Source organism: Stenella coeruleoalba (assembly GCF_951394435.1).
Source record: "Stenella coeruleoalba genome assembly, chromosome: 13".
Taxonomy (NCBI): domain Eukaryota; kingdom Metazoa; phylum Chordata; class Mammalia; order Artiodactyla; family Delphinidae; genus Stenella; species Stenella coeruleoalba.
Genome location: NC_137159.1, coordinates 69,713,012 through 69,733,792, shown reverse-complemented (window position 1 = coordinate 69,733,792; position 20,781 = coordinate 69,713,012). Strand labels below are relative to the sequence as shown.

The window sequence follows — 20,781 nt, the reverse complement described above, 5'->3', positions numbered from 1 at the left end:
GCCCCCTGCCCAGCAGTAGTGGTGCCCACCGTGAGCTCAAACTCATCATTCTCATTGCGGGCCAGGAGGGGCCACCAGCCTTTGATGCGCTTCTGCTTGAAGATGGAAGCCAGGGGCACGTCCACCTCCCCCGTGGCCATCTCCATGCTGCACTGCTTGGCCGTCTTTGCGCCCCGTGGGAACCGGTTCAGGTCCAGCTCGATGGCCCCTGTGGCGACCTCAAGAGTCAGTTCTGACATCTGGTACTATTGACCGCACCCCCAAACCTGGGCTGGGCTCCCCCTGCCCCTGCCTCCCCCTCCCCTGCCCGCTCTGCTCCGGTCCCAGCCTTGCACCCAGGAAGTCGTCAGCGGAGAAGTGGTCGGCGTCCCAGATCTGCAGGGTGAGCCGCGCGGGGATTTTGTATTCAGTCTCGTCCCAGGAGAACATGGACTCCTTCTTGGAGATGACAATCTTTTCCTCGGCAGCCAGGTAGTCGAAGGGGAACAGGTAGCGCCAGTTGAAGTTGCCCTCGCCCGTGAGGGAGTGGTAGTGGACGTCTGTGTCCTGCTTGTCCTCCTGCTGGCCCTTCAGCCACCTGTGGAGCATCGTCGCCTGCTCCAGACTTGCGGCCACACCTGTGGGGGCTCTCTCCACCCACAGCCCCCCTGTCCTCTCCCTCCTCTCCTGCCTCGCAGGGAGATGGGCCTACCCAGCTCAGCCCCCTCCCGGCCAGGGAAACTCTCACCCACCCCCGCACGAAAATGTCACTGGACTTCTCCCCGGTGAAAAAGTCATCATCCTCCAGGACCACCTCATCTGTGTTCCACACGATGACCCGTAGCTCGTACCTGGGCGGGGGGAGGGGCTGATTAGCCGCCTACGGGGGGGTTCTCCAGGGTCTTGGGGCTAGGATGGGGCTGGAGATGAGACAACCGGGTCACGTCCTGGGGACTTGGGGGTGGGCGTGGGGCCTGGGTCAGGCTGGGGCTGAGGGAGCAGATGTGGGGAGAAGCTGAGGGGATGGGGAGACATGGGGGTACCCGGCTGAGAGAAGAGGGTCCCCCAGCCAGCATGGCTCTTATGAGGAGAGCCGGGTTGGGGGAGAGCCAGTTGGGCTGGAATGCCAGGACCCAGAGCACACTCTGGACAGGGAGGCTGACTCAGGCCTCGGAGAGGCTGCCCAGGCTGCAGGGGAGGGCGTGGGGGGTGCAGGGGGGTGCGGGTGTGGCTGAAGCGAGGCTTGGAGAGTCGGCAGCAAGATTCCCCCGTCTCCAGAGGCCGGAAGCGCTACTCCAGCTCTAATAAAAGTTCACACTGAAGCCCAGCAGCTGGCTGTGGACCACCATGGAATCTGATTTCCTTTACATCCTTGTCCCCAAAGGGGATTTTCCCCTTGAAGTGTAATCGTCATGATAAATGAGGTAGTTACGTCTCAACCTTTAGGAGGGAGGTTGAGTCAGCTACTAAAAATTCCCTGGATTGCGGCTCTTGGAGTTCTGTCCTGGACTGCAAGTCCCGGAGACATAACGGGTTGGGGTATCCCCTGGTGGCGGGCCCTGGAACAGCAGACTCAGGGTCCCACCCGGAGACTATGCCAGGTAGAACGGGCTGTATAATTTGCGGGGTCCAGTGCAAAATGGAAACGCGGGCCCCTGTGTTAAAAATCATTAAGAATTTTAAGGCTGCCATCTTGAAATAAGCGTGCGGCCCCGTGCAACCTCACAGGCCTACGCACTTGGCCCTGATCGCAGGCGCTGAGGCCAGTGCTGGCAGCGACTTGATCCTGCCACTTTACAGATGGGAAAACTGAGGCCCAGGCAGGCAAAGTGACCTGGCCAGTGTCAACTAGGAGAGGCAGATGGCGCAGCTCCTGGCCCAGTGCGCCCCGCTCTCCCGGCCTCCCGCCTCTCCTGGGCACTCGCCCTGTGCGTCTCATCAGCGGATGCCTTAAATAAAACTTGCTAGAGCTGAATGACGGCCCGGAGCGGGGACCGTCAGGGAGCAGAGCAGGCTCTCAGGGCTTCTGCGTCTCGTGGGTGTGTGTGGGGGAACCCACGGGGATGCTGTGTGTGTGCCCGCACGTGGAGGAGTGGGTCTGTGATGACAGAGTCTGCCGGAGCGTGCCGGTGTGAACTCACAGCCCTCGCTGACCTCGCCACGGAGGTGTGGCCCCTGCTGCAGCAAAGGGGACCCACCCAGGACAGGCCCCACAGCCCTCCTGATGGGTTGCTCTGTTCCCCCAACGAGGCCACAGGGCACTGACTAGGGAGACCTGGGCCTGGAGCCTCCTACAGGAAGGACGCCTTTGGGGAGCATGGAGGGAGGGGTGCTGGGCCCGAGCAGCTCACTTTTTGGGCTTCCGGGGAGAGATGTCCAGAGGCGTTCCAGGGGCCGGCATGTTCATGGGAAACATGTCCACCCACAGCTCCAGGCGGCCCTGAGGAAGGAGGTGTGGCAGGTCTCACGGACTCCTCCCTCTGCCCAGCAAGGCCAGCTCTCCTCTCCCTCCCAACCTTTGTCCTGTCAGGACCCATTTCATCAGTTTTCATCCTTGGATGCCAGCAGTTCCTATGACGTCACCAATAGCCAGTGGCAGCTTCTGAGGGAGATACCCTAGGTCTCCATCTGAGCTGATGTAATTCTCACACAAAGTGAAGACTCAAACCCTGAAGTTACGGTGAAGGGCCATGGTGCGTGCGTATGAAGGGAACGCAGTGAATAGCAGGAGGATCTGTTTTTACGGACCCAGGTTGGGACCCCCTGATCCCAAATACCAAAGAACCTCAGATCCCGGCCAGGCCAGTCACCTGCTCTATGCCCGGCTTGTCAGGGTTGAGCAGCGGCCGCGTCTCCACGTGTTCCGGCACCAGGCGGCAGCCCACGCGGGGGATGTCCTCCCAGTACCTCAGGGCCAACAGTGCCACGTGCTCTTCCGTGGGCTTCCTCTGCCCTGTGGGTGCTAGTGGTGAGCTCACACACGGGCTCAGCAAAACAAGAGACCTGTGCTGGGCCAGCGACTCAGGGACACAAAGAAGCCCCATCTCCAGTTTACTGCTGGGAAACTGAGGCACAGAGGGAGCTGTGGATTGCCCAAGCTCTCAGCTGCCTCATGGGCCCAGAAAAGTCTGTCTCCTTGGGTTTCCTCTGCTTGGGAGAACCTGACCAGAGAATTCTGGGCTATGAGGTCAGGGAAGAGAAAAACCCACATCCTGTCCCAGCACCCTGAAGATGGCTGGCACTGGTTTCCTGGCAGAGATACCTGCTGATTCTCTGGGAGGTGCCAGGGGGGCGAAAGTGTGGGGACAGCCAGACTGACCTGGGTCTATGCCCTCACTCTGCCTTGTAAGAACTGAGTGGCCTTGGGCAAGTCACTGAAACCCTTTGGGTCTCGGTTTTCTCATCTGCAGAATGGGGAGAACCTCCCTACCCTACAGGGATGCCGGGAGAGAGAGTGAAGGGGACAAGTGAGCAAGCGCTGTGTGGGATGGGGAGAAAGGGTGGAGGCTGGGCGGACAGGAGGGGGACACTGGGGTGATGAGCGGATGGGTGGTCCCACCACAGGGAAGTGTGGGTCCTTCCTTGGCCTCTGACACCCCCGTAGCTTTGTCCAGCATCCTGTTACCGTTCTCGTCCTCGATCTCGGAGGGCCCTGTGAAGACGCGGTTGGACACCTTCACTCTCCCAGGGGGCCCGAAGTGGGGGCCGTCCACTTTGCCCTCCTTGCAGAGGCGGGTCAGGATCTGGCTGGGCTTCATGGGGTCCCGCCAGATATTGTAGCCGTGTCTGTCGGAGGAGACACATGGGCTGGGTGGGGCTCAGGGTGCGGCTGGGCCATCCCCAGGTGGTAGATGGTCCTGGCCGGTTTCCTTAGGTTGACCGTTGCTCCGTGTCAGCAAGTGAGCCCTGCCCTGCGTTCCAGGATCAGCTGACACACCAGGGCTGCTGCAGGCTGATCCCTCCTGCCCTGGGCTCCGGCCCACATGCTCAGTGTCCCAAGGATGAGTATCCAGTCTCCCCCAGGGCAGCCCGCACCATCCCCCCACCGTGTCCCCTCTAACGGAACTTCAAAAACTCCCTGAGGAAACTGATAACACAAGAGGTTAAGGGCCTTGCCCAGGGTCACGCAGCCTGGCGGTGGCACAGGGCGGCCAGATCCTCAGCGCACTCTTCCTAGCGCGCTTCTGCCTCTCCTCCCAGCCCGCTTTTCTCTCCTCATCTTGCTTCCTCTGTCCTGGAATCCCCTGTCTCTCTCCTTGTCTTGGAATCTGCAGTCCTGGCCCCTGAAGGCTGAGCCCAGAACCTGGCGGGGTGGAGGCCTGGCTGGGACAGAAACCATAATATGTCCACCTTCCCAAATCCCACGGTCTGCATCTTGGTTTTGGAGTCAAGGTGTAGTAGGTGCGCCCTGCCCCGCCCTGCCCCACGCACGTGGAGTAGGTCTGGGCGATGCCACAGGTGGCGCGGTGCTTGCTGTAGAAGCGGTTCTCCAGGTCGATCTTGGTTTCCCCAATGAGGTCATCGGTGCCTACCAGATCCCAGTCGTATACGGCTACCGTCAGCAAGGATTCCATGGGGAAGGAGGCCTCGATGTCAAAGGACCTTGTGGGACAGGGTTGGGAGAAGGGTTGAGGGTTGGGCTGGGGTAGGGTGGAGTAGGAGGTGGTCTGCTCTGGGGAAGTTGGGGCAGGTGGAGTGGGACACCAGGAGGCCTTACTTCCCAAAGATGGGGTTGAGCTGCTTGGAGATGTAGTTCTCCTTGTCACGGATGTCAGTCTTGCCTAGCCGGATGGCGATGTAGGGGTCGGCTTTGCCATTGATGTCTGCGGGGTGCAGGTCCGTGGCCTGGGATGGGAGGGGTGCTCCTGAGCAGGGCCCGGGCACCTTCATCTTCCAGTATCCCTGCCCCTCTCCCTGATGGTCCCATGACAGTGAGGGGCAGAATCACGGACCAGGGACTTGCTGTGTGACCCTGGGCAAGTCCCTGACCCTCTCTGGGCCTTGGCTTCCTCCTCTATAAAGGATGGTACTAGACCAGCTGACCTCCCTGGTGTCTTCCAGTTGGGGGCTGTCAGTCTGTAGCTGCTTCAGCCCTTCCTGGGCGGGAGGACCGGGAGCCTGGGGAAAGGATGTGAGGGGCCTCTCACCCGGACCACGTAGACCCGGACCAGCACGTTGATGGGGTCGTTGCTGGGGATGCCCTGGAACATGCCATAGGTGGGGTCATAGCCGGCTTCCCGGGACACGTCCTCTGGGAGTGGCACTTTGTATACGCAGAGGGAGCCCTGGGGTGAGGCAAGAGTGGGTCAGGGTGCAGCTTCCCGTGGCACAGGCAGGGGTGGCATGCAAGATAGCCAAGAGCACTGAGGGTCTGCGCCCTGCTGCGGTGGGGCCATAACCCTTTATCTGAGGTGGGGCTGTAACCCTTTAGCTGCGGTGGGGCCGTAACCCTTTAGTTGCGGTGGAGCCGTAACCCTTTAGCTGCGGTGGGGCCTTAACCCTTTAGTTGCTGGGGTACGGAGAGTCAGGGGTTCTGGAAGGAGTGGCTGGAGTGGGGGGGGCAACTCTGAGGGGGGTGGAGTGGGGAGGTGGGTTTAGGGCAGATGATCTTTATCAATCAGCGTGGAAGTATTTTTATACTTTACCAACCGGGTTGGCTGACAGTTCCATCTGGCTGTCAGCCCCAGGCTTGGGCTGGGGAGAAGAGCTGGTGGGGGGCTCAGGACTTAGGGCCCACTTGTGCTCCCTGCCTGACCTTGAAGCGCCCCACGATGCGCTCCTCCTCAGTTGCGCCGTCCTCGTTGTCCCCCGTCTTGCCCCGAAGCAGGTTGAACGTGTGCAGCCAGTCCTCGAAGCTGTCGAACTCTGACTCCAGCTCCTTGGGGTACACCTGAGCCAGGCCGGGCTGTCAGGGGGTGAGGCCGGTCCACTGGCCTCTGTCTTGCCCCCGGTGTGACCCTACTTTCTGGCTAGGTCTGCTCCCAGACCCTCACCTTGAGTTCATCAATCTTGGGTTTCTTCTTCTCAGGGGCCTCCGACCCTTGGCCCGGGCCTGGGCTCTGGGTTCTCTTCTTCTTCTCCTCCTTTGCAGCCCTTGACTTCTCCTTGCCCTTCATCAGCCCCTTCAGGCCTGGCCAGAAACAGACAAGGGGGCAGAAATGATGTGGCAGGAAGGCCTGGGTTGGAGACCCAGCTCTGTCGCTTTGCTAATTTAACTTGCAGGTCTCTGTGTGCTCATCTGTAGAAAATGCAGACAATGCTGCCTGGCATGCCCGCCTCACATGGGAGCAGGGCACCAGTATGCCAGAAATGTGCAGAGCCTGTTGTGTGCCCTTTGACAGAGCGGGGCATGGAAGGAGCTTGGGTCTGGTGCCAGCTCACTGTGCTCTCTGGCCTCAGTCTCCTTGTCTTTAACATTAAGAGGATTGTTCTGTATCAGCATTTCCCAAACAGCATTCAGTGGAACACTAGGTGTAGGCGTTCTTGGAATGCTTTAAAAGAAAAGATATGTGTGTGTGTGTGTGTGTGTGTGTGTGTGTGTGTGTGTGTGTGTGTGTGTAAAATAAGCTGGGGAAATATTTTATTATGTCTTCCTTTTAGGTATTTATAATAGCATTTGTACATTAAAGGCACTGAGAAGTCCCGCACCAAGGGACCTGTTTAACCCATTTGACCCCAGAACCCTCTTTTCCCTTCAGAAGACCCATTAATAGTGTTCCATGGAAAAGGTCTGGAAAATACTGAATGGGGTGAGCTCTGAGATCCCTTCCAGCTCTGATGTTCTGTGACTCTAAATGTCTGTCCCTCACTGTGGCTGCTGAACTGGTCAGAGTAAAAGCCACTCTAGATAAGGGCCTCAGCCTGCTCTCTGGTACCCAGGGATGCCTGGTGATATCTGCTGTTGGCTGCTGCAGCTGTGAGGGCCCATGGGAAGGGGAAAGAGAAGCAGCTGGTGTGACAAGCAGGGGAGCCACCGATCTGGGGGGCTGGGAGGGAGAGGCAGAGATCCAGGGCTCCAGGGCTTACCCTCAGTGTTGTCCATCTCCTCCTTCTCCTCCAAATCAATTCCTGAGGCCTCTTGCTGTTGAAGTTGCTGCCAAAAGATGAGGTGAGGAGGAGGGAAGGTGGGTTTCCTAGGGAGGTGTTTGTTGAACCCACACTGTGGTGTCAGACCAGTCTTAAATGCTTAGAGGCAGAAACTCTTTTCCATTGGGTTTCAAACCCATGATGTGCTTAAGCGGGTTAAAAAAAAGTTTATGATGTGTACAATGTGACTTAACTGTACTTAGGGGTTATGATTCTTTAATTGTGTATGATTGAAAAATATGTGCTCTTTAATGTTGCTTCTTAGTGGTATTATTATTTTAATGTAGAAAAGTATAACTGAATAAGAAAATGTGCCTTATTTTCTTCAGTCAGTACACACTGGACACTAAATCATCGTTTCACCCAAGGTGTCACCGCCACCTGGTGACAGCCTGTGCAAATTACAGGAATAGACTCGAGACAATGGGCAGCCTCTTGGAGCTCCAGGCTGGCCAACTTGAATCGAGGAGGTGTTGGTGGGAGAAGATACTACTAGGTGTCCCCCAGTTACCTGCTCTCCTCCTCTCTAAAAGTTTTTGGCACACAGCTACCTAGCTAAAGATTACATTTCCCAGCCCCCCTTGCAGCTAAGTGTGGCTATGGGACTCGATTCTAGCCAGTGTGAGCTGAAGTGATATGTGCAGCTTCTAGGCTGGGCCATTAAAAGGAAAGGAGTATGTGTCCCCTTCTTCTCTTTACCCTTCCCGTGGACCAGTATTAGGACGTGACGGCAAGCCATCTCTAACCACGCAGACGCCAGTAACAAGATGGCAGTGTCTTGGTCCCTGACCCCACTGAATCACCATACCAACCTTCTTCTTGTTCACATCAATCTAACTTGCTACAGCAGTTTAACCTGTGCTCTAACATGGATAGTAAACATCACACACAGCTCGGGTCATAGGAAGGGCCTGGGGGAGAGAATGTGGCTGGATCAGCTTGGTTGAGGAAACACAACCATGGGCACATGTCCATCCTGGTCAGTCGGTCAGCCAGGGAGTGCCCTGAGCTAGGCTGGCAGTGTGGAGAGAGACAAACAAGGGAGAGGAGACATGAGCTTTCTGGAACTTGCAATCTGGCTCAGCAGACAGAACCCGTGTGCACACAACAGGGGAAGAACATTTCACAGCCACAGTGACGGAGGCATGTAAAATAAAACAGCTGGGTATTATTATGTAAAATAATAATAGCTGTGCAAATACTACTGAGAAGTTGTTGCTCCCTTTGGCCTCTGAGTGTGTATTTCTCCTCTTCCTCAAAGGTCACCTCCTCTGTGAAGCCTTTCCTGATGCCCCCAGGCACTGAATTGCCTTTGTTATCACATGGTAGTGTATCTGCTTGCATGTCCATTTCGAATGTCCAGTAAATACACAGGGCAAGTAGCCAATCTCATCTTTTGGTTCTTGTAGCCCCTAGGTTGGTGTCTGACTCATCATATATACTCGAAGTATTTGTGGAGGAAATGAATGAGGACTAGAGAAAACCAAGGCAGGGAAGGTAGACTGGACCTCCATCCTGGAAAAAGGTGAGCTAGAACTTCGAGGCTCTGAGACAGCCTGCTCCAAGCTCATGTCGATGGAGTGGGGGAGCCAGCTCTGGTGCGGGCGGGGAAGAAGCTGGATAGGAGGGTCTGATGTGGAGCTGGGGTTACCCCTCCCAGCCCAGTCCCTCCTCGGCCCCCTGCCCAGGCCAAGGCGTCACCTCTTTCATGGTATCGATGGAGGCAAAGTACTTGGACCACCAGTCCAGCATGCTCTCGTCAGGCTCCTCCTCCTCTGGTTCTTCCGAGCTGCCCTTCTTCTTCTTCTTCTTCCTCTCCTTCTCCTCATCAGCCTGCAGGGTTGGCTAGGTCTAGAGTCCTGCATATATCCCCGCACCCTGGCCATTCCCGGAGACCTGAACAATCCGGGGTTCCCCCACTCATTCTGACCATCTGCTCCAGGAAAGCCCTGGGCTCCAGGAGGCTCTGTGGGGCTACCGACATCAAGGTCAGGGCCTTGTTTTATGGAAGTGGATGTCACGGCCCAGAGAGGGTCATGACCTGCCAGCATGAGCCCCCAGCCAAGGCAGGACTGCCTCTCATGGGCCCTGCAGTCCAAACAGCTCTCTCCCTCTGCCTCTTTGGAGGGGTGAGATGGCCGGGGCATCAGGGGGTATGGGGTGGCTCGGTCCCTGATGCTGTCTTCCTTGGCCTGATACCCTATGTAGTACAGGGTCTTCTCTCCCCAGAGCCCCCCGGCTGGTCCCCACACTCACCACATCCACCTTGATGACGGCATCAGAAGCCTGCAGAAAGGAACCAAGGAGACAGGGACAGACTTAGCCACTGGGGCCGGAAGTGGTAGGTAGCGGCTGGCCAGGGAGGGTGGAGGAGAGGGAGCCCAGGCAGGGATGTTCCCTGTGTCGTGAGCGCCATGCTCACATGGCCAATTCTGGGTCTGTGGAAGGTCTGCCTCGAAGTTGTTTCCTCAGACCTTCCAGGGTGGTGGTTTGCAAACTTGGCTGCATGTTAGAATTACTGGGGGCTTTTAAGAATCATCATTTGCAGGGCTCCACTGAGTCCAAATGAGGGTACTGGGCACCAGGAGAGTTGTAAACTTCCCAGATGACTGCAGTGGGCAGTCAGAGTCAAGAGGGGAGGCGGACACGGCATGAGGCTGGAGGTCAGTAATGTTGGCTGGATGAAGGACAAGTGCCTTAAAAAGTAAGTGGACACAAAATTACACAGCTGAAGAGGAACCTGGTGAAAAGGGCCCCACCAGAGTCCAGGGCCTGTGGGACGATGGGGCAGCTCAGGTCTGTGCCGTCCTCTTGGTACACTGATGGCCTGAAACCAGGGGGCTTCCCCACCCCGGCCCTGCCTCCAGGAGGAACAGGCTTCTCAGGGAGGAGCTCAGGAAGCTGGAAGCCGAGGGGGGTGTGGCATCTCCAGGTGTAGCCCCAGAGCCCCTGGCAGTGCCATCCCAGGCCTGCAGGCCAGGCCTCGGGCCTCGACTCCTCCCCTTTTCCATGAGCCATGCCCGATGCTAACTCAGCCTGCTGGCTGGGACTCTATGGGGACCAGGATGATGAGGTAAGGAAGGATCCTTTCAGACCGGACTCAGATCTCAGAGGCTAGGAGACGCCCCTGTGCTGTGTGACGCACATGCAGTCAGGAACGGGATTTGGAGAATGTGGTGGGAAGGAAGCCTGCTTCCCACCCCTCTGTCCTGTCTGGATTCAGGATGGCTTGCTCCAGGCCAGCCTCCATCCCGACGTCCCCTGCTGATGCCATGTCCGCATCCAAACACCGAGGTGACAGGTCTCCCTCTGGCAGACAAAGAGCCCCGGTCCCAAAGCCAGGAGGAATAACGAGCTTCCACCTGGAAATCCTGCCCCAACCCACACCTTGGGAGAGTTGTTTGTAAATGGCTGGGAAGGAAAACCGGGGACCCTCTGGAAAGAACACTGGTGTTTGAGCAAGGAATCCATTGCCTATGGTGTCGTTTGTTGGAATAAAAATAATTGCAGGCTATCACTTCACACGGTTACTGCTCTCTCTGTCTCTCATACGTGTGTACCACGTGTTCATGCACATGTGCACACACACGCGCAGAATTGAGAGTCTCGCCTTCCAGGACAGTATAGGATGGGGCTGTGCGTACGTGCAGTCAGGGTTAGCCCTGGCCCATCGCACGCCAAAGGAGGAGTGACTTAATGTGTCGTCTTGTGTGCGGGGTGGCCCGGCTCTGGGAAAGTGCCACCCGCAGTTGCACGTCCCCAGCCAGCGTGGGGCTGACCCCAGGCGCCTTACCGCATCCAGCTTCACCACGGTCTCCAGCTTCTTGACAGGCACCTCCGGCTCCATGTTCACCACGACCTCCCCTGTGGGGTGAGAAGAGGGGCCCCCACTGTACAGCACACGGCGGCCCTGGAGGAGCCCGCCTGGACAGAGAGACGGACAGACAGACGAGGAGGAGCAGGCGGAACCGTGAGAGTCAGGGGTGCTTGGAAGGGCCAGAGGCCTAAAGCTGGTTCTAGAGCTTTCCAGGGGAGAGGGAGGAGGTGAGCCAGAGAGGAGGGTGAGGTGTGCTGGGTGACACAGTGGAGGCCGGGGGGCGGGGGATTCGGGGGGTTGGGATGGGGGGGTCCTGGGTCTTCTCCAGGAACCGGCTGAGGAAGCCATCTGCCCTCAGGCCCTCTAAGGACCCCTGGGCTCTGGCCTTTCTGGTACTAGAGCTTGGGGCCACCCTGGGCAGCCTTCCTTGGCCCCCAGGGCGGGACCTCCCTCCTGGCCTCCCCGGCCCACTTAGAGATGGCCCCAGGAGGAAACCAGGTGGGCTGCCCTGTGAGCCGGAGGCCCTCCGCTGGGCCTCAGGAGCGCCATACCCGAGGCGTTCCAGGTGGGGGCCGAGTGGTCCGGGGGCCGGTAGATGAAGCGCCGCAGGGAGCTGACGGTGTGGGAGCCGACCAGGGTGTAGCGGCCGAAGGCCCGGCAGTCCACCACGCGGATGTTCAAGGGCGGGTGCAGGAGCTCGTTCTCCGGGAGGTCCTGGGGGTGGGGCAGGGACTCTGAGCTCAGAGAAGGGGCAGAGGCACCCAGCTCTGCCCAGGCAGGTCCCGGCCCACACTCACCACTTCAAAGCACTTGACGAGGGTGCTGAAGTTGGGGTTCTTCTTGTAATTGTGGATCAGGGACGACTGCACCCCCTTCCCCGCGCACTCGATGTCTACCCGCGGCCGGTCCACCTGGGCCAGGTTCACCCGTTTCAGGTCCCGCAGACCCCAGAACAGCACCTGCGTGGGGGGGCGGTGGGGGGAGAGGACAGCCCCTCAGTAAAGGGCATCAGCTGCGGGCAGGCAGGGCCACCCGAGGAGGAACCGGGCTGTGGGTGGACCGTGCATCAGGAGGGGCAGGGCTGGGAGAGCCGAGGAGGGGCGGGTGTCCTGAAGGCGCTGTGGGGTGAGGGTGGGTGTTGGGGGCAGATGGGAGGGCCGGGAAGGGTCCTGGACTGTGGCAGTGTGACTCAGTGCAAAAGCGGCAGGCGCCGGACGGTCGCGAGCCTGGGTCTGCTACTGGCCCCTGGGTGTGACCTTGGGCCAGTCACTTCTCCTCCTGGGCCTTCAGTGTCCTTATTTGAAAACCGGAGCATGACCTGAGGTTGCTGAAGACCCCTGGAGTTTGATGCCAACAGTGTAATGCATGCCTGCGACCCTCATGGAGAGAGAGTGAGGGGGGCCAGGGAGCAGAGCACAGCAGGGCCTGTTCAGGGCAGGGCTGGGAGGGGCCGGATGGAGTCCTCACACACCTCTATCCGGTACTTGCTGAGCACGGGCCGGATGCCCATAGGCACAGGCATGATGGGGCCTCGGTCCATGTCCACTGGGCCATTGATGGGCGGCAGGTCGGCCTTCCCTGCTGGTCCAATCTGGGGAGTGGGGGACATAGTGTCACACCCTGGGGAGCCCGGGGAGAGGGCTCTCTCTCCCCATGAGTTATCTGGTATGTGATCTGGGGAGACAGGGAAGGCTGAACAGCCCAGGTCCCCAAGAACCACACCCCCAGCCCCCTGGCCTCACAGCAGGATGGGGAGGAGAAAGGCCCCTGGCCCAGCCCCCTCTTTCCAGCAGCCCCACCTGCAGCAGCTCGAAGGCGGCCAGCAGGTCCCCGGCCGTGGCGTTGCCGCGGTAGATCTGGTAGTACTCGAGCTGGGGCGGGAAGCGCGGCGGGCAGTATGCCTCGTCGGCCATCTTCACCAGGGGCTTGGCAAAGGTCCGGCCTATGAAGTCGGTTTTGCCCTGATGCGACAAACAGCCAGGGTGGCCTCTTGGTGCTTGAACTGACCAAACGTGTTCACACCTGGGATCTCATTCAGTCCTCACCACAGCCCCATGTAGTTGCAGGTGTGATCACCCCATTTTACAGATGGTGGAAACCAAGTCTCGGGCTAGCTCCAGGCCATGCTGGCAATGAATGGCAGATGCAGGACTCAGGACTACCTCTAGTCCAGAGCTCACTCAGGGCACCCCAGTAGCTGAGGCGGCTTGTAGGAAGTGGCTCCCCAGCTCTGGAGGGGTCACCCTAATCCTCCACTCCCTTACTCCAGAGCTCCCATGGAGAGCTATGAGGCTGTTACTGATTGTGGTAGGTGTGGGCAGGGCTGGGGGGGCCCTCAAATGGGGGAAGGCTGGGGACAGCAGGCTTTCGGGGCACATCTGGGTCTGAGCTTAGTCTGTCTGTGCCGGGAGGTGGGACGCCCTGGCCTGTCTCCTCCCTGAGGCCCCAGAGGCCCACAGCATCGGGAAGGGGTCAGGCTGCAGTGACAGGGCAGGAGACACCCGGGGTCTCCTGGAGGGGCTGGTCAGCAGCCCAGACTCCCAGCTTCCCCGGCAAGCACCCTGGCCAAGGGGCTCTGGGGGTGGGCTGTGGAGGTGACCGCTAACGCAGGTGGAGTGCGGGGGAGGAGGCGTGGTCCCTGGTGCCAGAGCCCACCCATACCATGCTGTCCTGGTCGTAGATTTCGATGACAATGATGGGGGGGTCGTCCCGCAACTCATGAGCTTCGCCATAGAGCTCCAGGTTGTCGAACACCAGCATCTGGTCCCAGGTGGGGCACAGGGTCTCATTCAGCACCTGCAGCATGGAGGGGGGGCACAGGTAAGCAATGGTGGGTGGGCAACACCCGAAGAGGAGTCACCCCCAGTCACTGTGGTTTCAAGGGGACGCGGGAGCACGAGCGCCGTGTCCCCTGACTCTTCTGGGAATCTTAAAATGAAGGCTGATGTGAGGTCTGCTCCTGACCCTCTCTCCCAGCCCCCCGCCAATGTCTTCCCTGTCTTCTGTGTGGCCTGGGCCTGCAGTTATCTGCCAGGCTTCCCCCTAAGGATCTGGGGTACTGGCTGGTCTGTTTCTCCAGGTCCCAGAGGCTCCCAGGCCCCCTCCAGTGCTCTCAAAGCCAGAGCCGCGCCCTCCTCCCCGGGGTCCTCACCTCTGTGCACTGACTCTGGTTGATGAAGAAGACACGGGCGAAGGGGTCCGAGAGACCGCTGCTGTCGGCGGCAAAGAGGCTGCGCGCCTGGTACATGTGGGCGCGGAGCTGGAAGGCCTGCTTCTCTGTGGGGGGAGCAGGCTGAGGCTCAGGGAACAGGCCACCCGCCGGTGCCCTCCCGCCCGGGCCCGGGAGCCCTCGCTCACTGGTGTAGACCAGGCTGATGGGTGGGACGGCGTGCAGGCCCGCGCCCTGGGCCGCCTTGACCTCCTCGAAGCCGCAGGGCAGGCCGCACAGAAAGTCCTTGCGCTGCTTGCTGAGGCCCAGCCACAGGTAGAGCTCCAGCTTGGCCTGCACCGTCCAGCCGGCCGAGCCGAAGCCCCGCTTCCCTGGCAGCTGGCGGGGGGGTGCAGGGTCAGCTGCCGGAGCCCACGGGGTGAGGAAGGGGCAGGAGGCTGGAGGAGGCTATGGGCAGGCGGGCCATGCCCTCCGCAGCCGTCCCGCTGGGCTGTGTGGTGCGGAACACAGGGCAGAAGGGCACGGGCAGGGGGGGACCCGCCACCCCTTTCCTATTCTCTCCAGCTCTTCTCTGAGCACCCCGTCAGCTCAGGCCAGCTGGACCCAGGGGTGGGGGTGCTGCTCCCTCCAAGGGGAGGTTGACCTCTTGAAAAAGCGCAGACCCCAGCCCCTCCGCCCCCAGTCTTGCTCCCCTTCCGGCACCTTGAGGAAGAGCGTCTTGACCTTGGCGCAGTCCTTGCCCAGCTCGTCCTCCACGATGGAGAAGAGCAGGTCCTTGGAGGGCACCCGGGCGTAGGCGATGCGCTTGTTGTTGCTCATCATCCAGATGAAGACGTCGGGGATGCTGTGCTGAGGCTGGGGTGGGGGCGGGGTGGGCGCCCAGTAAGGGAGAGGCCCTGCCTCTTGGCCAGGCCTGAGCCCACAGAGGAAAGGACCCCGGCGCTGGGTCCTACTTCTCCTCCCACCGACCCAGCGGGAAGAACACGGGACGGGGTGAAAGGCTTGGTCTCTCCTGTCCCCCAACGGCTGTCAGAGCAGGAGGGGCCTCCTGGATGGTCTGGCCCAGCCCCCCCCGGGCAGCCCCCCTTCCGCCACCTCGGATCACTCTGGTTTGGGGCTGGCAGGGGCACCTCGTCTGCCAGGAAGCGCAGCTTGTGCAGGAAGTTCTGGCACAGCCTCAGCTTGTCCCGCACCGTGTGCCGCTTCACCTGTGCCCGCAGGGTCTTGGCCTGCTGCCCCATGCTCTCCTGCCGGGGTCGGGGGTGTAAGTGGGGCTCAGGTCATGACGCACGATGGAGGGTCTGGCCCTGGGGGCTGTGACCTCAGAGACAGATGTCCCCCATCTCGGGTTCCCTTTTCACCTCCAGACCCTCCCTCCGTCCCCGGTGTGGTCCAACCGCATCCTCACCAGCTCCCGCATGCAGGATTTGAGGCGCTCCCGGTCCAGCCTGGTGCAGGACCAGTGGCCCTGGTCCTTGTCCGCGAGGGAGAGGAAACGGCTGGGAGGAGAAGAAGCAGGGCTTAGCAGAGCCCACCCGCCAGCAGGAGGCGTGCAGATGCCTCCTTCTCTGCAAACCCCCCACTTCTGACCCCCCATTGGCAGCCCTGCCACTTACTGGCAGCCACAGCTCAGCTCCTCCAGGACGCCCCGCAGTCGACGCTCAGGGTAGGACTTTTCCGTTTTGATCATCTCCTGCACATCATTCAGGCCTTCTTCCTGTGAACCAGGAGTGTGAGCCACAGCCCCCTCCGCCTCCCCAAATGTCTCCCCCATTCATCAGGGGGGTGAGGGGCTAGCGCCCTAGGACCTCCCACGAGCGCCATCTCTGGACTGTCTCGCCATCACAAGGAAACACAAATTTTCCGCGTTCTGTTTTCAGAACCTGAAGGAAGAAGCCACCTCTGGGCCATGAGTCTGTGGTCCTGGTGGACCCACAGGGGTCGGACAGAACTCAGGGCTAGATGCAGGGGGTGGGGGAGTGCAGGCCAGAGACAGAGGGGTTGGCCAGTCACCTCCAGGGAAACCCGGGGCTGGATGGGCCAGGGTTCCCAGACTCCACTCCGGGCAGCCCTCAGGCTCTCCACCGCTCTTGGGACTGGGGCGGGGACAGGAACACAGGTTCTACTGGGGCCATTCTGCAGTTCCTCCCCCAACCCCACGGCATGCTGCCAGGCAGACAGGACTTGTGTGTTGCAGGGGAGGTGTCCAAGCTGGGCGAGGCCCTCTGAAGCATACGCCCTCCGCCTTGCCCCTCCCCGCCGTGGCCTGGCCCTGACCAGCTTGTCTGCGATGTGGTCTATGATGTTGGCATTGTAGAGGCGGCGGCGCTGGTCCGGCCACCAGCTCTTGATGTAGATGCAGGGCTTGCGCTCCAAGTAGGGCAGATAGAAGTAGTTCCTGGGGTGGGAGCAGGCGGGAGGTTGAGGACTGGGCACCCGGGCAGGTGGGGGTGGGGCGGGGCCAGGCCGTGAGAGGACGGGAGGCAGCAGGCAGGGCTCCCAGGACCCTCTGTCCTGGCCGACTCACCTGTCGGTGATCTGGGGCCGCATGGGTGGGCTGGAGGAGACTGAGGCCAGGTCCCCACCGTCCTCAGTCTCGTCATCACTCGACTTCTGGATCAGATCCACTTCCTCCTCGTCCCCAGGCTCCTTCTGAGGCCGAGGCCGAGGCCGCTGGGGCCGAGACAGGCCATCGACTTCGTTCCCATAGTTGCCTGGAGGCAGAAGGGGGCACCCGAGGGCCTAGAGTCCTTTTCCCACCAGGCCCCACCCTGCCCTCCAGTCCAGGGGTCTGTGGGAGGGAAGGGGGAGAGTCAGGGAATGGGGCTGGTGCTCACGGGTCTGTACCAGCTCAGACACGATAGAACACTCGCCAGAGGAAGGGGCCGTGTCCTGCACTCCTGCAGAGGTCTCGCTACGAGCCCTGATGACCACTGAGCTCAAGGTCCAGCCCAGGACGCGGCCCGTATTCCCACTCTCTCCTCTCCAGTCCCATGAGGGCCTCGCTCCCTTCTGCAGGGAGGGCTTCTTCCCTCCTCGTGTCCCTAACGCAGCCTAGCCCTTAGGTGGAGCTGAGGCCGACCCTGTGGGGCGTGTGTCCTCAGGTGCAGTCGCTGTATGTGGTGTGGGTGCCTGAGGACACGTGAGGGAAGTGGTCAAAGTTCCCCGCCACCCCCAGGCTGTGGAGCAGGGCTTGGCAGCCCCCAGCCCTGCGAGCCCAGCTCTCACCTATGGTGACCTCAAAGGTGATGGGCTTGTCTCCATTTTTCCGGTCGATCATTGAGGCCTCCAGCAGGGCTCCAAATAGAAAGAATTCTTCCATTTTCCCCACGCAGCTCTGTGAAGAAGGTGGTTCAAACCCTCCGGAAAGCTTAACGGTGTGGGGGGTTGGGTCTGGGGCCAGGCCTCCTCCTACGTCTTACAGACAGGCCCTTGGGGCTAACCCAGCTGTGGAGCTACGAGCCCCGACACTGAAGGCCCAATTCCTTCGGCCCTCCAGCCTGTCCCCAGAGGAAGGGCTGCTATGTTCAGCACAAGGACAGCCACGGCCAGGAACAAGGCAGAGACAAGGCTCCACCTTGGGGCCTCCGGGGAGAGCACAGGCACAGGCAGTGGGAGGGGACAGAGTTCCTCCTGCTTTCTGGGGAGGGCGGCCCCATCCTGGGGTCTGGCCCCCTGAGGCAGGCAGGAGGGACACTGGCAGAGGCCAGGCACAGGCTGCCGTGGTGGGAAGGGGGTTGAGCGGGGGGCTCTGGAGGACAGCACAGTGCCCTGGGGCCTCACCTCGGAGACGGGTGTGGCCGGTTCCACCTGCACCTCCGTGGAGCTGGTGAGCTCAGGGTTGGAAGTGTCCAGGATCTCCACCGCCAGGCCCAGCATGAGGCGGGCGCGGAAGGACACGCCCTCCCCCAGGCCCTCATTCAGGTCCTGGTGCTCGTCCAGCAGCGTGTAGTTGCGCGTGGAGCCATACATGTTCACCCAGGCGGGGCCCAGCGTGGGCAGGAAGCCTGCGGGCGGGGGGCAGAGGGCCGAGGGGCTCACTCGGGTGGGGGGACCTGTTTGGGGGCTCCTGGCCTGTACCTCCTGGTTGCTGAGCTGAGGACCTCGTGTCTCGCTTGGGGAAATGTCTGAGGCAGCAGAGGGCCTGCGGGCAGCGAGGCTCACAGGGGCTGTGGGGAGAGCAGTGTCTGCTGCGTGGGGCTGGCTGTGGGGTGACCTTGTCACTTGCATGGGACACTTTTGTGTGTCTGCTTATTCTCTGCGGGAGCCTGAGCTGGCCGTGCCTCTCTACATACACACACGTCCATTTCTGTGGAGCAAAATCATGCCCCCTGCTTCCTGGAGCCTGTTGCAGGGGACGTCTGTGATCTACTTGAAGGACAGATGCCAGCACCTCCCCAGCTCCTCAGCAAGGCCTTTGCCGTCTGTGCGTGCCACGAGGGTCTCACCTGCTTCTGCAGACCCCTCCCCTCCTCTCTGAAGGCCCTTACTCTCCGCCTGTGCCTGTTAAACGCTCTTCCTCCACCAAGTACCCCCATTTCCTAGTCCCAACTATTTTTCTCCCATTAGGATTTGTTATGTCTCGTGTGTAGCACGGATTCAATTCTGCCTTAAGAGTTTTGTTTGGTTTCTGTTCTGCCTAGTTTATAAAAAACATTATAGCATTTAAAAAACGGAGATATTCTTCCTATAACGTAAAATTCACCATTTTAAAGTATGCATTTCGGCGGTTTTCGTGCATTCACTATGTTATGCCACCATCCAGGACATTTCCATCCTCCGCAGAGGAAACCCCGTACCTTTCAGTGGCTCGTCCCAGCTCCCCTCCCCCCAGCTCCTGGCAGCCACTCGTCTACTTCCTGTTTCTATGCATTTGCCTATTCCGGACATTCCATACAGATGGAATCACGCAATCCGTAGTCTTTCGTGTCTTCTGTCTCAGGCTTTGAGCATTTGGTAGCACACCTGTCTCCCTCATCCCCAGGGGAGCACCGTGAAGACCGGACGGATTCCTCCTTGTTCTGTATCCCTGGTACTCAGCTCAGTGCTCTGGCCCTACAAGTCTGTAGATAGGTACTATGACAGCAGTACACGCATATATGTACTACATATGTATATATACGCATGTATATAATTACTATTATTTTCATTTTACAGATGGGAAAACAGGCATGAAGGTCACGCAGCTTCTAACTGTCAGAGCTGGGGTTCAAATCCAGGCAGCCTGGCTCGGGAGGGCCCAGGCACCTCTGTGCAGACGTGAACCATGAGTGTCCACCCTTCCCTGGAGGCGGGGGCTGTTGGCAATGCCCTGACCATGCCTGGCACCTTTCAGGCAGAGGTGCGGGATGGTGGTGGTGTGGGGGGCTCTCATTTACGCTACCCCTTTAGCCCCACGTCCCACCCCCGGTCTCCTGCTGCTGACCTTTGTCTCCGTCGTTGGAAATCTTGCGCAGGTCAATGAAGTGGGTGCCGATGGCCACGTCGTTGACCTTGTCTGAGTCCCGGATCTGTACCTTCATGCGCTTGCAGAGCGGGGGGAACAGGTCTGTAAAGACCACCTGCTCATTCCACAGTGGCTCATAGCTGCTTTTCTGCACTGAAGTCTTGCCCTGGTGGGAGGGAGCGAGGGTTAGGGCTTGCGTACGTGCATGAGTGTGCATGTGTGTCTGTGTGTGAGTGTGTATATGTGTGTTACGTGGGGGCATGTGCTGTGTGTGTGTGTACTTACCTCCTCACCCTTCCCCACCCCAGCCTCTCTGGCTCTTCTCCCTCTCAGTGTCCCCCTCCTCTCAGCTCTTGGTGACCTGGGGGCAGTGAGGAATCCCTACGGCCCAGCCTGGCCTCGCCCCCCAGCCCCTCTGAGCTAGAGCTCCCCTCATCTCTCTCTCCTCACTTCTAGAGGTGACTCCCAAAGGTGATCAAAGGCCAGTCTCGTGGCTTCTGATTTTGCCTCACATCCGTCCCCAGGACCTCACACCCAACCCCTTGCACCTCTGGTGCCTGTCACCCCAAGCCCCAGCCTCCTGCACCCCCATACCTTCTGGCCGGCAAAGAAGACTTGCACGTAGGGGTCGACCAGGTCCTTGTTCTCACCGATGAAAGCCTTCTTCATGTTGGCCATCAGGCTCGTGTTCATGCGGGGCAGCCCCTCTGCTCGGTAAATCTTCACATAGAACCGGGCCCACTGGCGCTCGGAGGGCACCCCCTCGGGGAGCAGCAAGTTCCTGCCGGCACATACGCCAGGGCTGTGGTAGCCAGCCCCGGGCACCCCGCCTCCTGCCTCAGCATCTACATACCCCGGGGGCCGGGACAACAGGTGAAGGACGGCTGAGAAGGCCCACACTAGGACTAAGAACACTGGAGTTCAGGGCACCTGCTGTCTTGTGATCCTGGGCAAATCTCCCCATCTCTCTAAGCCTCAGTTTACTCACCTTTAAGATGGGCATAATATGATATTCCCTCTCAGAATACGATAAGGCTCAGATAGGTTAAAATATATGAGTACTTTGTAAACTGTAGCATGGGAGACCACTCTTAATAATATTATCCAGTTTTCTCAGCTGTGTGTCACATCTTTCGTCTCCTATACAAAAACCTCACAACTGGCCCCCACTCTCCCTCCCTGGCCCGTGGAAGGCATGATTCATTGGATCCTGCACTTTTCCTCACTGAATCCAGATGAGGTCCCAGAATATTTCTCAACAACCACTGTCAGCTGCCTGGAACT

General features: G+C 59.6%; 1 protein-coding gene across 2 annotated transcripts in view; it reads right to left on the bottom strand.

Moving 5' to 3' along the window:
* The window catches only part of LOC307196185 (otoferlin), a 38,722-nt gene that overhangs the window by 2,480 nt on the left and 15,461 nt on the right, over nucleotides 1-20,781 (bottom strand). Inside the window, exons 8-39 of one of the 2 annotated variants that reach the window (XM_079940941.1) lie at nucleotides 20,092-20,278; nucleotides 19,477-19,663; nucleotides 17,835-18,058; nucleotides 17,280-17,388; nucleotides 16,579-16,765; nucleotides 16,329-16,449; nucleotides 15,668-15,768; nucleotides 15,460-15,550; nucleotides 15,182-15,298; nucleotides 14,754-14,906; nucleotides 14,240-14,429; nucleotides 14,034-14,158; nucleotides 13,544-13,678; nucleotides 12,682-12,843; nucleotides 12,354-12,473; nucleotides 11,680-11,841; nucleotides 11,434-11,596; nucleotides 10,859-10,989; nucleotides 9,322-9,351; nucleotides 8,767-8,898; nucleotides 7,006-7,072; nucleotides 5,973-6,109; nucleotides 5,735-5,869; nucleotides 5,127-5,264; nucleotides 4,697-4,824; nucleotides 4,411-4,581; nucleotides 3,605-3,765; nucleotides 2,790-2,932; nucleotides 2,331-2,419; nucleotides 732-830; nucleotides 336-577; nucleotides 30-208 (exon numbers count right to left, since the gene is read on the bottom strand). In XM_079940941.1, the coding sequence (XP_079797067.1) occupies nucleotides 30-208; nucleotides 336-577; nucleotides 732-830; nucleotides 2,331-2,419; nucleotides 2,790-2,932; nucleotides 3,605-3,765; nucleotides 4,411-4,581; nucleotides 4,697-4,824; nucleotides 5,127-5,264; nucleotides 5,735-5,869; nucleotides 5,973-6,109; nucleotides 7,006-7,072; nucleotides 8,767-8,898; nucleotides 9,322-9,351; nucleotides 10,859-10,989; nucleotides 11,434-11,596; nucleotides 11,680-11,841; nucleotides 12,354-12,473; nucleotides 12,682-12,843; nucleotides 13,544-13,678; nucleotides 14,034-14,158; nucleotides 14,240-14,429; nucleotides 14,754-14,906; nucleotides 15,182-15,298; nucleotides 15,460-15,550; nucleotides 15,668-15,768; nucleotides 16,329-16,449; nucleotides 16,579-16,765; nucleotides 17,280-17,388; nucleotides 17,835-18,058; nucleotides 19,477-19,663; nucleotides 20,092-20,278 (4,516 nt within the window). The remainder of the gene's footprint in view (nucleotides 1-29; nucleotides 209-335; nucleotides 578-731; nucleotides 831-2,330; nucleotides 2,420-2,789; nucleotides 2,933-3,604; nucleotides 3,766-4,410; nucleotides 4,582-4,696; nucleotides 4,825-5,126; nucleotides 5,265-5,734; nucleotides 5,870-5,972; nucleotides 6,110-7,005; nucleotides 7,073-8,766; nucleotides 8,899-9,321; nucleotides 9,352-10,858; nucleotides 10,990-11,433; nucleotides 11,597-11,679; nucleotides 11,842-12,353; nucleotides 12,474-12,681; nucleotides 12,844-13,543; nucleotides 13,679-14,033; nucleotides 14,159-14,239; nucleotides 14,430-14,753; nucleotides 14,907-15,181; nucleotides 15,299-15,459; nucleotides 15,551-15,667; nucleotides 15,769-16,328; nucleotides 16,450-16,578; nucleotides 16,766-17,279; nucleotides 17,389-17,834; nucleotides 18,059-19,476; nucleotides 19,664-20,091; nucleotides 20,279-20,781) is intronic. The other variant, XM_079940942.1, reaches the window with a different exon arrangement.